This window comes from Glycine soja, chromosome 20 (assembly GCF_004193775.1).
Source record: "Glycine soja cultivar W05 chromosome 20, ASM419377v2, whole genome shotgun sequence".
Lineage (NCBI taxonomy): Eukaryota > Viridiplantae > Streptophyta > Magnoliopsida > Fabales > Fabaceae > Glycine > Glycine soja.
Genome location: NC_041021.1, coordinates 7238517 through 7257512, shown reverse-complemented (window position 1 = coordinate 7257512; position 18996 = coordinate 7238517). Strand labels below are relative to the sequence as shown.

Here is an 18996-nt window from a genome sequence, read left to right as displayed (position 1 = left end):
TATTTATTCATTTGATATAGAATAAAATAGAGTTGGTTTTTATAAAATAAATAAATAGAGTAAATAATAAGTTTTAAATACCCTAGGTATAAGTAGAGACGTGTTAGGTCAGTTTTAACACTGACGATGCCTCCTTTTCCCCTCATTTTCGTTTTTCCCCTTCTCCTCCCAAAATCCTCTCTTTTTTCCGTAGATCACCAAACCTGTCTCATAAAAACGACAATCTCAGACTCATTCACCGTTGGATCATCGTGACATTTAAGCACCAGCTTCGCAACCCAATTTCAATAATTCTCACCGTTGGGAATTTTAAAATCATGTCAGAACTGAGAGAAATACACTTCGCATCATAACCTTTTATTTTCTCGCAGAAACCCAAAACTGTCTTGGTAAAACTATGATTCCAGATTCGTTAACCGTGGGATTATCGTAAAATTTTAGTATGTGGTTGGTGATTAAATTTCTCATACCTTCACCGTTGGGATTTGCGAGATAATGTTTGTGGAGAGAGAAAAAAGAATCATACGAAGATATTACATATGGAGGCTTCAATCCCTTCTCTGTCTCTCTGACGTTTGGGAACTCTATCGGAGCAATCAGAGGTAAAACTTAAGGAATCTCAGGGAACCACTAGAGATGCCGCTATCGTTTTCGGAACACACGTGAGCCCGTTTAGAGGTGGTAAGGGATGAGTTATTCACAATTGGGATTAGTTAGGACATGTGTAGGGATCCTTAGAGTATCAATTGGAATGAGTTTTTGGTTGTTTCTGCAATTTTTATTTTATCCTTATAATTATAAGTGTGAATTATATATGTTTGATGAACGAGTTGATGTCCCAATGATAAATTACTATGAAATTGGTGTGTCCTTGTGTTGAATGTGAACCCTATAAATTGAACATTTGTCTAATTAGCGTGAATTAATGAAATTAAGTAACTAGAAATTTAGCGTAAGAAGGAGTGAGATATTGATTTTGTATTTTCTCCTTTTCACATTTTGTTTTAGGTTTTTTTTTATAGTTTAAAATTAATATTATATTTGAAATTGACCAAATGAGGTACATGTGTATTGAGATATGTGTATTGAGTTGTGAGCTGTGAATTATACAATAACTCGACTAGTGTTGATACGCAGTGTTAAAGAAAAAGTGTAGGTTTCCTATTGAGAAACCAGTGTTAAATTGTAGCGCAATGTGTTAAACATGTTTGAAACACGAGTGTGAGGTCGTGAGTATTGTATAATTTATGAGCAGTGCTTATAAATGAAATATGTGATGAGTTGTGGAATAACATGTTGCCTTGAGATTATAGTACTGTTATTGAGATTAAGTACAAGTGTAAAGTTGAACATGTGTTAATTTGTGAGATACGTGTAGACATGTGATGGTGGATTGTGACACTATGAGATGTGAAATTGTGAATGAGTTTTGGCTGTGAATAAGTGTGTAGTTAACACTTGATGTGACATTACTTGTGTTGTAAGTTGTGAATTGTACAATAACCCGACCAATGTTATCTTGAGAAAAGTGTTGATGCACAGTGTTAAAGAGAAAATGTAGGTTTCCTATTCAGGAACCAGTGTTAAATTGTAACGCAATTGTGTTAAACATGTTTAAAACATGAGTGTGAGGTCGTGGGTATTGTATAATTCATGAACAGTGTCTGCTTGTAAAAATGATTTTAGGGGTTGGACCTGAATTAGGAGGGAGAGACCCTGACGGACTCTTCGGAGTGTAGACCTTGGGGGTCACCCGGTTTGAGTACTCCTTTAAACTTATGTCGATCCCACATGGTTGGAGCATTCTCGCAAAACAGCGTTACCCTAACTAGTATCCCTATGATTTTACTTAGTGAGAGTAACCTGACATAGTCATTTTGTGGTGTGTCTTGTTATGTACTCCTAAGCGCCCTAGGGTGGTTTTTCACTGACATGGTACCCCATTGCATGTAGGCTTGAGTCTTAGCATAACTATTGCATATGCTTGCTAATTGTTTATTATGAAATTAATGTGTTATTATGTCTTGAATCGGAGCATGTGATTTTTGTGTAATGTGATTGATGATTGAAAAGTGCAATTGATGATTGAAAAGTGAATTTTGAATGACAAAGTGGTGGAATTACGTGAGTTATGTTTAAGTAAGTTTTATTTTATTTATATGATATGTATGTCTAGTTGTCTTGCTTCTCTATTAGTTAGGAATGTGATAACTCACTCTCAGTGTATTATTTGTGTTTGGATCTTGTGATGATCTCGAACCTTGTGTTCGTGGGAGCAAATGAATAGGTGGATGACTATGAAGAACCTGATGCTAGAGGACACGGGAACACAATGCTCTGATAGGATAGGATGTGACATTAGGGTATAGGTTCTATGTTGATTGTATGAAGTTTTAGGCGGCCTTGTTTTGAGCTGAAGTGAATTTATTATTTATTTGGACAAGTTTTATTATGATGTTAAAAAGGTGAATGTGAGCCTTTTACCCTTTTGAAAAGCTTGTATTTTAAAAAAAATGTTTTAAATTTTTTTAATTAAGTTGGTTTCCTTTTATTATTAATATATATGTGTGTGTGTGTGTGTGTGTGTGTAATCAAAGAATACAACATCAGAAATCATTTTGATTGCAGAACAATTTACTCTGACCAGAGAAGACTAAACTTCGTGTGTAAATTACATGAAAATGGTTGTACATGGAAACTGGGAAGAATCATATGAAGGTTGGAAATGATTCATGGAAACTGGGAAGAATCATATGTCAAACTGCCAACACTTTTGGGATCTTTGCAATCTTGTGTTTCCGGGACTGTGGTCGCTGCTCAAACAGAATTTGTGTATGAAAGACGAGAAATCGTAATGGGCAAAAGAATGTTTAAACGTGTATTTTGGTCATTTGGTCCATGCATTAATGGTTTTGCATATTGCAAACCCATAGTACAAGTAAATGGCACATGACTTTACGGGAAGTATACTAGCACACTGTTGATCCGCACAAGATGGAGCTAACCATATCTTCCCAATTGCCTATGCCATTGTAGAAGGGGAGACAACTTCAGCTTGGCAGTTTTTTCTAAAGAATTTAAGAAGACATGTTACTCCGCAAATTAACATTTCTCTCAGACACCCCTCAATTATAAATGCCTACAACAACCCAAGTAACTTATGGGTTTAGGACACATCCTATTTCTTTTGCCTACGCCACATTGCACAAAACTTTCTTCGCGATAACTCAAACTGCAAACATTTAAAGAAACCACTCATGCTGGATGGTAAAAATCCATTTTATTTATTCGTTAAACTTTACTTTCAATCAAATTTTATAACGTAATAGATTGATTGAATATTTACAGGTTACGCATACACGGAGAAGATGCACTAGAAACATCTTGGGGATATCCGTGCGAATAAGTCAAGTGCAACTGAATGGCTTGATCAATTACCCAAACAAAATTGGGTACAATGCTTCGATGAGGGGAAACTTTGGGGACATATGACTACCAATTTGTCTGAGTCTGTTAATTCCATGTTAAAAAACATAAGACATTTGTCGGTGTCATTGTTGGTTGAGGAGAAGTATTTCTAGACCACACAACTCTTTGCTATTAGAGGTTGACAAACTCAGGTAATGATCAACTCCGGCTCATAGTATTCTAAAGTTGTCTCTGATGCAATGAATAACGGTCAACAAGAATCTAATGTACACATTGTAAATGAATTCGACAAACACAATCACACTTTTATTATAACAGAGACTCAATCCCTACTTCAAACACTCAGGCCACTTGAAAGGTTTAGAGTAATGTTACAATCCCAAAAGTATGATTATGGTGAATATCAGGCTAAACACTTATCGTGTTTTCACGTCATAGCTGTCTGTAAATCTGTCAATGTTGATCCTATGAACTATGTGCCGATGTTATTCACATTACAACACATTTTGCACGTCTATAACAACTCCTTTGGTTTACTGCCACACACCACACGAATCAATATAGCAAGAATATGAAGGAGATTAGTGGGGTCCTAATCCAAGGAGAAAGAGGAATGCAAAGGGTTGTCCCGTTTCAACTCGCATTCCTACTGAGATGGACGAAGATGAAAATGAACAAGAAAGTAAAAAAAAATGTGAAATTTTCCAGCAACATGGTCATAACAGAAACAATTGTCTTAACATATCTTCATCTTAAGTTTTTTCTTAGCCAAGTGTGATTGTTTAAGTATTTTATTGATAATGCAGTATAATGTTCTTCTATAAATAAATTGTTAAACAAAAAGTTTTATTATTTTTAATTAAATCTAATGACATAAACAAACTAATTATATTTAATAATATAATTATACTAAAAATAATTATATTACAAAATTCAGATTTTAAAAAAATATTTACCTAAAAGATATGTTAAGTAAATTAAATAATAAAGCAAAAATAATTATATTTAATAATATTATTTTTTTATTAAAAAATTAATTAAAAAAAATTATAAAATTTAATTTAATAAATAAGTAATTTTAAAATCAATTAAAAAAATTTATATAATAAAATATTTATATTTAATAATATTTTAAATTAAAAAAAGGAACACTTAGGGAATCGAGGTGGCCAAACCCGATTTTCAACTAGAATTACAAAACCAATGCACTTTAGGAATAAAAGAAACTGGTGTACATTGGAAAAAAAAGTGGAGAGAAAGTGTGCATTCAAGGAAAAAAGCCAATATATGAACGCTAACCCTAATAAATTCGAGATTGATGCAGAGAGAAAAATCAAATCTATCATAAGGAACCGTAACTTGAGAAAATCCTGAGTGAGAAAAAAGAGTGTTAATGGTAGGTAGAAACAGAGAAAGAGCAAGTGAAGTGGCGCCAAGAAACGATGACACGAAATGAGAAAGATATTTCTTAACCATCAGCTGTCAACTAATATTTTTTGTATTGGCCATTAAATTAATAGCTAGTAAAGCATATATTTAGAAGACAAATTTACCGCAATTACGTATAAAATTGTCGGTAAAGGTTCTTTTGTGGTAGTGGAATAACACAGGGCAGCGGTACTATTTACCATTATCAACAATGCTAAATATCTCCAATAGAAATAATGCGCTCAATTCCTTTAAAAATCCAAATATATGGGCTGAAATTTGATAATGAAACTGTCGTAAATTTAATTGAAATTTTGCAAAAGCGAAAGTGTTGCACTTTCATTCAGGCAACAGGTTTCAACTTCTAAAGGAATTCTACATCAGAAAAAAAATGGAAATCTATAGAATAAAAGAAAGTTTCTTCTGTACAAATTAGCCTCATCTAAGACTATCTATTTCAATCTCCATTAGCATGATTTACAACTCATTCAAGTGAGAGGTGACGTTTAGGAACTCATCTTCCTGGCATGGAATTGTGAGACCACCCTTTGGATGATCATATCCGAATTCTTCTTCTGCTTGACTTAGTAATTTTTGGAATGAAGGTTGGTTCAAGTATGACACTGGAATCGCATACCGCCTCATGTTATCTCCAACATACTCTGCAAGATAGCCTTTTGGTACTTCAACCACCTTGGAGGCTGTATGGGTTGTAGAAAACGATGTCATTCTAATAATACCTGCTATGCGGAAGCCCATTGTTTTCTATTTCTCCACATGGAAAATATTATACTGATATCAATGGACTTGTATAAGAAAAGAATATTTGAATTCTGATACTTGAGGAATGAAATCACTTGTGTTGCTTGAGAACCAAAGAAATGTTGTTTATATGTAGTTGTGAATGGCCTGTTCAATTCAATACCACAAATAATAAATTTTGGCAGCGATACGATGGTGTCTACAGAGAGACAAGTGATCACATGGTATTGTCTTAGAAATCTCTTTGAAGATTAGGAAGTTTAACAGGAGTGCAGACCCCACCTTCTGAGGTGATGCTGGTTCATTCATTATGCTATTTCAATAATAGAAATGCTTTAGACATCTCACATGTTTCTTTAGATAAATGACAATGCTATTGATATATCTAAGCAACCTGTAAAGTGTGTAAACAGCGAGCAAAATTAATATGGATTGGAGGTAGGGAGAGAACTGATATTGAACACATGATCATATATGAGTCACTATGAACCACATTTTTTGGGCACGTCAAATATTAAGCACCACCATGTGAACTTGCACACATCAAGTTTCCTGTCCCCTCAATTCCAATTAGGTGTCAACATCATCTTATTAGATTTTCTTACATATGGATACCGTTTTTTTCTCAAGTGGGGTAATCTGTTGGCTTTCACTCCAGAGGGTGGATCTTGTATATATTTTCTACCATAACAAGATCCGTCATTGGAGAGTCCTCTAAGACATTACCATATGCCCTTGTCTCTCAGTTGGTCCCATGGCGCTTATTTCATTGCTCTCCTTCACCAATAATTCAACTAGCCTTCTAACATGTCCTTTTATCTCTAAATATATAGTCATGGTTGCAAGCATTTTAGAACCAACACAAATAATTCACATCCTGAAGCAGAGTCTTGTTTACACCATTTTCTACTCAATTATCATCAATTAAATACGACAATGGGTTTTCGTTTACCCGGTATCAGAAGGGCATCATTTGATGCTAACCGAGCATCCTCAAAAGCTGTGGAGGTGCCAAAGGGCTATCTTGCAGTCTACGTTGGTGAGACAATGAAGCGGTTTGTGATCCCCATATCATACTTGGTCCATCCTTCATTTCAAGACTTGTTGAGTCAGGCTGAGGAAGAGTTTGGATATGATCATCCCATGGGTGGTCTCACAATTCCTTGCAGCCAAGATGTGTTCGCAAACCTAACTTCACACTTGAATGGACTATAAGCCTCGTACTGTAGAAGACTGACATATATTTGTAGAGATAACTTGTACAATAGGAATCTTCTCAATTTGTAAAGATCAACCCTTTTGGAGAAATAGGAAAAAAGAAAAGGCTATTAGGATGACAAATTTGTTTCTTTATTTTTGTTTAATGACAATTAATTCAAATACTCAAGTGGCTCCTCTGTGTTTTCTGTTTGTTAGTTATTGCCAACATTTACTTTACTCTGTATAAGCAAGGTTGCTTGCTATAAGAAAAACAAGACTTCGTTGTCCTGATAAATTTTAAGGCCTGATTATTTCAAGACTCGCTGGCTAGAACAACAGTTGAGTAATCAATGGATTTGTTTGAATATTTGCATTAAAATTGGCAATATCTTCTCTTACAGCCCACGAAACGACAGATAATCAATGTGATGCTGCTTCTTGTTTAGGAAAATTGAAGATTTGACGAACCTTAGAATTGAAAGGAGCACTGAAGTAACCAAAGAGAAGTACTCTGGTGCTGAGTGCAGGAACTAAAATGAGCCAAATAGATAGAAGAATCTAGAAACATGTGGCTGAGGCTGTTTCAGGACAAATGTGTGTTGTGTGTTCCATGTTCAGCTCAAGAACAAACATTTAAATTCAGCAGGGCAGCAGTAACAACTATGATCAACTTTGGCCAAATATCTCCAAAATCCAATGGGTGGCCTTACAATCCCTTGTAGAGAAGATGTATTCCTATAGATATTACTTCTCGCTTGGATAGGTAGTAAGGGAGAAGATTGAAATGTAGATGGCCAATTCAATTTTGTATAGGAAACATAGTTGAACATTGTAAATATCTTATCTTTTTTGTACTTAAGATTTGTAAAGATGTACCCTGACAGAAACTTGTAAACATAGATTATGGCAATCATTTATTTCCTAAATTTTCCCATCACGCTTTATTTTAAGTTTTTAGATGGATGCTTGTCAGTTTAGTTTTGGTAGACTAGATGTATTGCAGGATATGTTTATTAGCGCACAATCCTGATTAGTCACTACCTGTGGAGTCAAGTGTTCATGATCTGCATGTTTAATATGCTTTCTTTTATATATTGCTTTGGTTGATTCACCTCACACTTGTATTATTCCAACAGAATTGAACTTTCTTTATCTTAGTTTTTTTTTTCTATAACAAATATTTATTTAGATTCACGATCAAAATCCTAATTTTAGACAGAATAAGTTGGGCAATAATGAATGTAAATAATTTGGATCATGGTCGATAATGAGAGATTCAGAAATCTAAATCTTTTTCTAATCCATTGTATTGCAAATATTCACATATATAGTACCTTTTATTATTTATTTAAATTGACATGCTTGGAAAGAATTCGGGTACCCATATATGAAACATTAATAAGTATCTTTCTTTTAAATATGGTCAAGAATAGTTGAACTAATATATATATGACCTTGAACTCATGAACTATTAATTTGCTCTTTGGAGTGTCTTCTTTAATGTTTGATCAATAAAACTATGGGGGAGCATGTATATTCGAACAAGAACTTTATTTTTTTCTAAAATTCATAAAAGTAAAGTAACCAATGTTTTTCTCTGATTGTCTTTCTAGACAAAAAGCTAGTGTGTATCAATTGCAATACAATGGCTCAAGTATTAGAAAATTTAATTTAAAGCATTCAAAAGAAAGGCTCACATTCACATGAAGACCTATTTGATACACTTTCCTTTCCTTACGATTGAAGCCTTTAATATTTGTTTATTTGGTTTATGCATGCGATCACTCATCCAACAAGTTTAAGTTTTCACTCCATACACAGAAACAAGAACTTTTACTTGCTTCAAAGCTAAACTAATGTTTTTGCTACAAATTATCCTTTTATATATATAGAGAGAGAGAGTAATGTAGAGATAAAGTTAAAACAGAAATATATAAAATATCTACGAAGATATATATAGTAAATGTTAGATTTGTTGTTAATGTTGTTGCAATGTATTGGTTTTTGTTAAAAACAAAGAGAATAATATGTAAATATGTTGGAGAGAAAAAGATCGAAAGAGTTATTTTATTCCGCTATCAATACAGTACATTTATAATTTTATTCCGCTACCAATACAGTACATTTATAATGCTTGAGGCCAAAACAGAAAAATTAAGATAAAACAAATAGTTTCTCCTAAAGTTTAGGAACGATTTTCTTAGAGTATAGTAACCACTGATTTGATTAGGAAGTTTTATTTAACAAACTGAAATAATAAAAGATAAGTATGTCAGTCCATAAAGTAGTTTTCTTAACCCTCCTCCTTACTTTAGGATATGCAAAGTCTTAACATCTTTTTTAGAAACTCAAACTTGCTAACCGCTAGTGACTTGGTGAATAAGTCTGCAACCTGTTTTTTTTTTTTTTTTTGTGATAAACAACTCCATCTTTGCACTTTCCTTACAAAGAACAACTTAATATTAATATGCTTAGTTTACCCATGAAAAACAGGATTAGGGGAAATAGCTATGGCAGCTTCATTGTCAACAAAAATCTATGTACTCTCCTTCTGCTCCATGTTAAGATTAATCAAGATTTTTTTAAGCCACAAAACTTGGTTAACAGCAATGGCAACAACAAAAAATTCAGCTTCTGCTGTAGAGTGAGCAAATGTATCTTGTTTTTTCGAGCTCCATGAGAAAGCACGTGATCCAAAGCTAAAAGAGTATCGTGAAGTACTCTTCATATCATCAATTGAGCCACCCCAATCACTATATGTGTACCCTGAAGTACTCCTTGAAATATGAGTGAATCACAAACAACCAAATATCTTAAGAAATTTCAGAAATGGTTTGTAAAAATACCAAACCTCAAATGGTTTTTGATCCTTCAATGCTTTGGTGGGAAGTCTATTTTGAAGAAAAAACAACAATACTTACTTCCTTCTCTACAATTCTCGAATCAGCAAAATCATTGCCCAACAACTTTATCTTGTTGTCAATACCCAACAATTTGTTTGAGTATTCTTTGATTGTCTCTAACTCTTTCATCCTTTGGATCTCAAATTTCCTCCTTAAATTAAGCACTTGCTTTCTTCGTATTTTGTCATCTCTAGCGTATTCCTCCTTTAGATAATCCCAAATTGTTTTGGGTGTTTTGAGAGTCATGATTCTGGTGAATATGATTTGTGAAACAGCAGCAAACAAACATGACCTCGCCTCTTTCTTCTTCATCTTTCTTGTGATTTTTAATTTGGTCCATGCTAGGAATTTTAGGCCGTGGATATACTTTATATTCCTCTTCCACGACATCCCACAAATCTAAAGACTCCATGTAGGATTGCATTTTCACTTCTCAAATATCATAATTCTCTCCATCAAAAAGACTGGAAGAGTAACGTGGGAAAAACATGCTTCATCACCTTAAAGTTAGCACCAACCCTATGTGTTGGAAAAATTAGTTATGCTTTTTGAAATAAAAATTATTAAAAAAAGATATAATACTTAAGAGGATAAGTTTCATGTCACAACTCTCCCCTTTTATTAATAACTTAATGTAGATCTAATATTTTGTTCCCCTTCTTCCTCTTCCTGTTGTAAACATCTTTAAGTTATACTAATAAATTTCCTCAAGAGAAAGAGCAGGTAGTGCAAAACTTAGCAAAAAAAAAAAAAACATGTAAATAAAATATGGAATGAAACTTTACAAAACAAATACACTACATGAAGTTTTTATATCTCTTCTTATGCCCAAATAAAAGACATAAAGTCAACCGAAACTTAAATCTCAGAATTCTTGAAAGGGACATTTTTTTTTTACATATTGAAAGACACTTAATCATATAACTTTGAAAGACATATTATTACACATCACAAACTGTCATATAAAAATACATGAGTAGACGACTTTGTTAAACAAAGACAATTCCACATATTCCTTTTTTGTCCATGGACCAAAGAGCCAATCCTGAAACAAAAAGATACAACACCATTATTGAAAGTGCAACATGGTGATTCTAAATTTCTAAGCACTGGAAGCCAATTCCTAACATTCCAAAGCATTACAATGGAAATATATATAATAAAAAAAAGCATTACGATGGTGATACATTCGAGAGTGAAAAAATTGCAACTAGTTGCTCTTGAGGGAACAAAACAATAACATAAAATTTTAGGGATAAAAATTCCAGACAGTAGTGGATCATCTTCAAAATCAAGTATCTTCAATGGCCTGTATTTTGTAGGAATTTCTTGCACAAAGTTGTTGGTGTGACCGTGTGTGTAAGCTTTTAATGCTCCCCGTTAAATCATTGGAAAAAGTTTCTACTGACAAGCGCCGAATCATCCCACTCGACATCGACTCATCTTCTTTCTGAAATGCTTGCAAAAACTTAAATCCTTGGATTTTCTAAGGATCATATCGCGTAGCAAGTCATGATCACGACAACCCTTAGCTTTGCCATCTATGGTAAATGAAGAGACTTGCACTAAACTTCTGCTAATCAACTCGGATAAATATTGTTGTGCAGTGTCCTCTAAAGTTTTTCCTTCTTCCTCTTTTACAAATCCTTCAGCTATCCATTGCCAAATTAATCTGAGTTAACTTCATCGTCTTCGGGATACACAACAAAATACAATAAGCATGATTTTAGATAACATGGCAAATCATCATAACTGAAACATAAAATCTTTGTTATGCCAATTAAATTGGGATTTTTGTTCACCTCTGAACTTAGGCTTCGCCTAATTTTTTCCCATTCAAATGGAGTATTTTCTTTGCCAGATAAAAAGACTATCAATAGCCACAATTGCCAATGGTAAACCCTTACATTTTTCAACAAAGTCAGAAGAAATTTTCTTAAGATCTTCTGGACAATGTCCATTATTGTGGTATCGGAATGCTTCTTGCAAAAGAGTTGCATAGATTCTTCTTGAGTTAAAGGTTTCAGCTTATGCACCTTATCCGAAGAAGATTTCATACAAGAGTCTACAACACTCCATCCTAGTTGTGTTCACCAATGACATCTTCTATTCGGAAAGATGCTTCCCTCAAGTCCTTCAACCATTTTTTGATTCCCTTGTTTGCGTTGTCTCCTTCTTCTGCAGCCATTCTATCTGCCTTCTCCAGGGAGCCTTGAATGTATTCTAGTTCATTTTGTATGTCTTCAAATTCTTTGGGGATGTTCCAAAGCAGTTTTGCTTCGTCGCTTAGTAGTGGAAGCAATTTGTCTCGTGCAAAGGACACTGCCATTTCCGCCATTCCAATCTAGCTAGCTATGATTTCTCTTGATCTGTAGTGTATTGTGGTATGATGATTTTTTTATCTGAGAAATTTGTGCTCTGAGACTTATTTATTGACCCAAGTTTCCTATGTCTACAGTTAGAGGAAGACTAATGTTGAGTTTTGCTAAGTCTTTGTTAAATATTTTTATCAGCAAGTGGAGTATTTTTCCTAGTTCATTTTAGTTTTTTTTGTCATCATATAGAAAATTGTGAATACAATTTGGATATTCTCTAAATTGAGATTAAACAATTTTAGTGCAATCTGTCAATGTCAATGTTAGTTGTACCGATAGAAGTTATCAATTTTTAATTACCGTGATGATGGTAAAAATAAGCAGACCCAGCTGGTGGGAGAATGTGAAGTTCACAATTTTTTTTTAATATACCTCAGTTTATTTAATTTAATAGAGCAAGCTGTTAATCTCCTGAACACAGTTTTGCCCTTTTGCTAATTTATAAATGTAGTTAAACAATATTAGCTAGATTAAAGGAGTGGTTTGCTTGTCAAAATTGTACCGTAGATATAATTTTATTTTGATCGTTTTTTTTTTACCAACTCTTTCTTTTCCATCCTATCTATATATATAGAAGGGATAAATTCACACACCAAGTGTCAAATTTAATAAGTGTATAATTTTAATAATTTTTCCATTGGCATAAAAAAAACCACAGGCTAGTGGCATCCTCCAGTATCAATGTGGTTCTTTCCTTCAAACTAGCTCAAAAAATGGGTTTCCGTTTAACTATAACTAGACTTTGAATTTGTGTGTTGTAAGGGTTTTTTTAAATTATATATATATATATATATATATATATATATATATATATATATATATATAATTTTATATTTATTTATATCAATAAAAATAATAATTTTTAAGTATTTTGCAGTATGTTATACTTAATTATATTATTAATGAGAAAATTGATTAATTATATTTTTAATTAAGTTAATTTTATCTTAAAAATTAAGTATATTAAATTTATTGTAATTTTTTATTCATTCGAGTAATAATGGTGATACAACATCTTTTGAAAAATAAATGCATATAAATCAAATTATTCATTTTAAAGATTTTTAGTGGTGAAACAAATAGATAAATATTAAAATTAAAAAATAATGTTAAATATTATATTAGAAATGAACACATATTCTCTTTAAACTGATTAAGCCTATTGAATCTTATTATAATTTATTTTTTCTTCAAGTAATAATATTAATGCAATACCAATATGAAACATAAAAGTTAAAGAATAATATATATATATATATATATATATATATATATATATATATATAATGTACAATATTTATTTAAATTTGAGTGTATATTATGATAAAAAAATTAAATATTTTTCAAATTTTTTGAAATAATATGAACTATATTAAATAGATATGGTCATTAATTATTTTTAAAACTATAACTTTACTTATATATAACGGTTTCTTATTAATCTTGTTTAATATGATTCAATAGTATTTTACTACATGTAATTATTAAATCTTATTGGTATTCATTGTGTAACTTTAAGGTGGTATTAAAATAATCTAAAATATATTTTTTTATTGTTAAACAAAAAGTTATCTTAGAAAACATAATTTAAAATTAAAAAATATTATTAACTTTATCATACGATAAATTTTGTAACATATATTTTTACATATAACTATTTTTATATAAAAGTGAAGCCAATAATATGTATTATTTAACTATTACATTTATAATTTTTTTAAAATTAATTTATAAAATAAAATTTAAAATAAAAATAATGTAAAAATTATTATATTTATATTAACTATTAGTCTTCTATCATTAATTTACATTTATCTAATTGGTTCTAATTTAAATAATTAAAATTGAATATAAATTAATAATTTTATTTTTAAATTTATACATATATATATAATTTTTATATTCTTTTATTTTCATATTATATTATATTATAACTTTAATTTAAAGTCATGAGTTTAATTTATTATTTTCCATAAATATATTTTAAAGTAACTAATTATAAAAATAAATAAATTTGAAAAATTTTACATATAAATTAGTGTACACTTTTACATTTATTTATTTAATCATTTTTCCTTCATTTAAATTCAATATGTAAAATTAAATATTATAAATAATTTAATTTTTTATTAATGTGAGAAATTATTGATTTTATTAAAATATATCAATGGCTATTGATCAATACTATTTTATATTGATATAGTGACATAAAATGTAGAATGTTTTACTTCCTCCAAATTACTAATTTTGCCTACGTGACAGCATGATATTGAAAAACTCTATACTCTCCTTCTTCCAAATAATATAAGAGTATCACTTGTATTTGATTTCTTGTGAGAAATGCAGCATCAAATTAGAAATGTAATTTAGAGGATTAAGGAGAGGAGAGAACAAATACTGCATTTGACAACTTACCTATATTTAAATGGACACGGGATGGGGTGAATTTATAGATCTTTTAGTAGGAGAGAAATACAATAGAAGATAGAATTCATTATATACCGACACAAACAAATAAGATGTGGTAGCATATAGCTTTGCACCTCAAGATTTATACATTATAAATAAATAGATAAATAGATGTTCATTTCTCTCTGCAATTAATTAGAACCTCGCGTAGTCATTATTAGAAGTTTGTTTGCTCAAAAAGAAAAGAAAAACTAGATTGTTCTCATGAATTCCACATCATAAGTTGCATATCAGCCCCCAGTGCTTCACAGTCCAGTAGAGCTAATACTGGTATTTTGCTAGGACTTTAGAGAAGCATCAATTTATTTGGGACAGGATTGAAAGAATCCTATGTTTTTATATATACACAAGTTGCTTCCCCTGCCATCAAATTTCATATTCATTTGACGTATATGGTTTAGTTTATACGTACCTTTAGATTCTTATTTATTCACTGAAAGATTTATCCATAAGCCATGTATTGAGATTAAAAAAAATTGATGATTTATATATCTATTTATAATACATTGCCACATCAATACTATATTATTTGTCACATCAGCCTCTTTTCTCAAGACAAATTGAACCTTCTTTTACCTCACCTCTGTATCTCTCTCATTTTTATCATATTGCCTTATACCACAGTGTAATAGAATGATCCTGCTTAACCTTTCAAAAAAAAGAATGACCGATCCTACTTATAGCAAAATTAACCAACTTTCAGCTTTTGCTAAATCTCAATGAAAATCTAGTTGTTATATATGGAACTTAGGTGCAGTAAGTCTTTTGGAGATATTGACAAAAGTTGATAATACTTGTTACTGACTTACTGCTACCCTGTTGTATTTCAATGTTTGTTCTTGAGCTGAACATGGAACACACAACACACATTTGTTTCTAGATTCGTCTGTCTATTTGGCTCATTTTAGTTCCTGCACTCAGCATCAGTATTTCTCTTTAGTTACTTCAGTGCTCCTTTCCATTCTAAGGTTCATCAAATCTTCCATTTTCCTAAACAAGAAACAGCATCACATTGATTATCTGTTGTTTCTTGGGCAGTAAGAGAAGATACTGCCAATTTTAGTGAAAATATTCAAACAAAGAGAATATCTAAGAAAATCTAAATTTTAATTCAATATTAATCTTTCGCCCTTTTGATTACATATGATTTCTCGATCTATATATATGAGAATAAATTACCTAGAATCTAAATAAAAAGAAACAAAAAAAGATAACATACTCCTAATATTAATATCACTAATTAATATATTCTTAATTAATGTTATAATATTATAAATATGTTGAAGTCTTGAAGATATGATATTTAATTACAAAGGAAATAAAAATAATATCCTAATTTTCCTAATAAAATCTTATTTAATTTTGAAAAGATATTTTTTAATGATTTTTTTCATTTTAAACTCTTATTCTATGTATGATATTATTAATTGAAAGTGTGGTGGTGCTGTGGGGTGAGAGTGTTGAGTTGGAGTATGGAGATTAAAAAATTTTCATCTTGTGTTTGCTTGCAAGCCCAACAAAGATGAGTTACTCTTTTAACTGGGTTATTTCGTATTAATATTATAGTAAGCAAAAAAAATATTATTTATTTATTTAGTTATAACCATATATGCTTTTAGTTGTTTATAGTTTTAGACAAAGATTAGTTAATGCTTTCGGCAAGAGTTACTTAATATCAATATCATAATGAGAAAAAATATATATGTTATTTATTTAGTTTTAAACATGTATGATTTTAGTTGCCTCTTTTTTTCGTATGGATTTGTATGATAGATATAGTTCATTATTCTATTAGAATAGATAAGTTAAGAAGAATAGGATTTTTTTTAAGGAAATAAAATCGGAAGTTATGAACATTGATAACTACTAAGATTAATGAAAATCAAAAGTTAAGGGATATAAAGTATATCAAAAGATATGTGTTTGAAAGGTAGAATGATAACTAGCTAAGCTAAAATGTTGATGCGTCAAAATTATGTTGGTTAAATTGTAATTTCATTTTTTTAATTCTTGATGTGTAATTTTGGTCCCCGGTCTTTTTTATGATTTTAGCTCTCAGAAAATTGTCAATGTGCATATGATTTAGCATGGATTATAAAAATAATAAAAAAATGGCCTCCATGTGGGTTAGCAGAATGGGTTTAATTTTTTATGGGTACAGCTAACATTTGACAAACTGAACTAAAATTGTTTAATCTAATTTACAGAACTACAGATAAGTTAAATCATAATATTCACAACTGGCTCTATAATGTCAAAAAATAAAACAAAGAAAATATTTGAAAAAGACGAATGAAAGCTCAAAAGTCTTCCTTTCACTTTTGACGTAAGATTACTTTGGATGAATAAGTCTCAACACAAAATTCTCATATCACAATACACGGACTGAAATTAAAGCTAGCTAGACTGCAATGCCGGCTAAAATCAAATTGCACGAGACAAATTGCTTCCACTAGAAGTATAATTAAAACTTCTGTTTTTTTTTTTTTCTTCTGTTTCAAAAGTGAGTTAAAATATCTTTAAAATTAATTTAAAAATTATTTTAATCCCATTTTTTCGAACATGTTTTCTTTTTAAGGTTAAGTTTTAAAACATGAAACTAAAAACTTACGACCACCTCAAATGAGACTTTAAATAGTTGTCAATGACAAAGCGTAGGTGTTTTTTGTCCTAATATAGTTAAATCACGAGATTAACTACTTGCGCTATAACGACTAAAAAAGAATAATGTTTATTACATATAAAGTCAACTTAAGGTACCCCTACCAGCTGGTGCTAGCTATTTTGTTTACTACTTGCAAGGATTATTAAAAAAAAAATGGCCTCCATGTGGATTAGCAGAATGGGTTTAATTTTTATAGGTGCAACTAAGATCATTTGACAAACAACTAATAAAATTGTTTAATCTCATTTACAGATAAGCTAAATCATAATATTTGGCAACTGGCTCTATTATATCAAAAACTGAAAATTTAACAGACATGAAAGCTCAAAAGTCTTCCTCTCACGTTTGACGTAAGAAAACTTTTGATCAATAAGTAAGTATCAACTCAAAATTCTAATATCACAATACCCGGACAGAAATTAAAGCTAGCTAGACTGATCGATCAAATGACCGATAAAATCAAATTGCACAAGACAAACTTACACTTTTGATTGTTATTTTTTATTATTTTCAAGATAACCAATAAATGATATATATTATCTTACAGATCAAGTATTTCAAATAGCATTGTATTAGATAATTCAAACAATTGTAAAAATGTACTTTATTAATTAATTTAATTATATTTCAAATCGCATTGATGCATTAACATAAAGTAATTTAATAAAATATAATACAGTTTTTAAATTTTACGAAATTTTGCATATTTAAAAAATGTTTGAAATAACTTATGATATTTTTAAAATTTCTTTTTAATTTTTATTAATAAAATCCATAGGAATATTTATAAAAATAATTACACATATTTCAAAAAAATTCAAAGCCATGCTTACTATAAAAACCTTTTCAAAAAAGCTTTCTATAAAAAAACTCATATTTGATGAGATTTTGTTCAATAAATGCTTGACTAGATTATTTACCTAATTACACATTCTAAATTTTACTTTGTGAGAAATTTCATATAGATTTAAAATTAAAACTTGTTAAAATTATACATTTATTAAGTATGTTAGGTAAGATATTTTAGTTAGTTTCTAGTTTATTTTACTAACTAAAAAATTTATTTGACTATTTAATAAATGAGTGTTTTTTAGTAGCTTGTAGTGATTTTTGATACGTTAATTTCTACCTCCTTATATTTATTTTTTTGTCCTTAAATATTCATTAGATTTTCTTTTAATTCTTTTTTATTTAAGAAAAAAATTTATTATTTTTATCTTTTAAGTAATTTTACATATTTTATCTATTTCAACACATAAATTTATCAAATACTTACAATTTAATAACATAAATTTCTAACTTTCAACTAAATTTTAACTTTTAATTAATTTTATCAAACATGTCATTTTCAGATGCAAAAATTAAGTCTTGTACAAAGAGGGGGAAAGTGAAAGAGTTGGTAAAAAAATAAAAATAAAAACTTATCAAACTAAAGCAAACCATGCACTCCTTCCAACTAATATAGTTTAGCTGCATTTATAAATTAGCAAAAGGACAAAGCTTAGAATGTGAACCTTCTCTATTAAGATTACAATGATGTATCTTAAATAAATGTGAACTTGACGTGCATGCTTAGATCCACTATGGAGATTGGCAACTCAAACTAACATGTGCTTTAATTTTTATTGGAGCAAATATCATTAACGTATAGAACTAAAATTGTTTAATCTCAACTCATTAGCAGAATCAATATTCACAACTTGCTCAAATTGCTAACGAAATATTCAAGAAAGACTTGGGAATGCTATAAATAAGTCTAAGAACA

General features: G+C 30.3%; 1 protein-coding gene across 1 annotated transcript; it reads left to right on the top strand.

Moving 5' to 3' along the window:
* The first annotated feature begins 6376 nt into the window (after nt 1-6376).
* LOC114401303 (auxin-induced protein 6B-like) lies at nt 6377-7697 on the top strand. The gene has a single exon (XM_028363791.1). The coding sequence runs from the start codon at nt 6556-6558 to the stop codon at nt 6832-6834; it is 279 nt and encodes a 92-aa protein (XP_028219592.1). The 5' UTR covers nt 6377-6555; the 3' UTR covers nt 6835-7697.
* Nucleotides 7698-18996: the final 11299 nt, after the last annotated feature.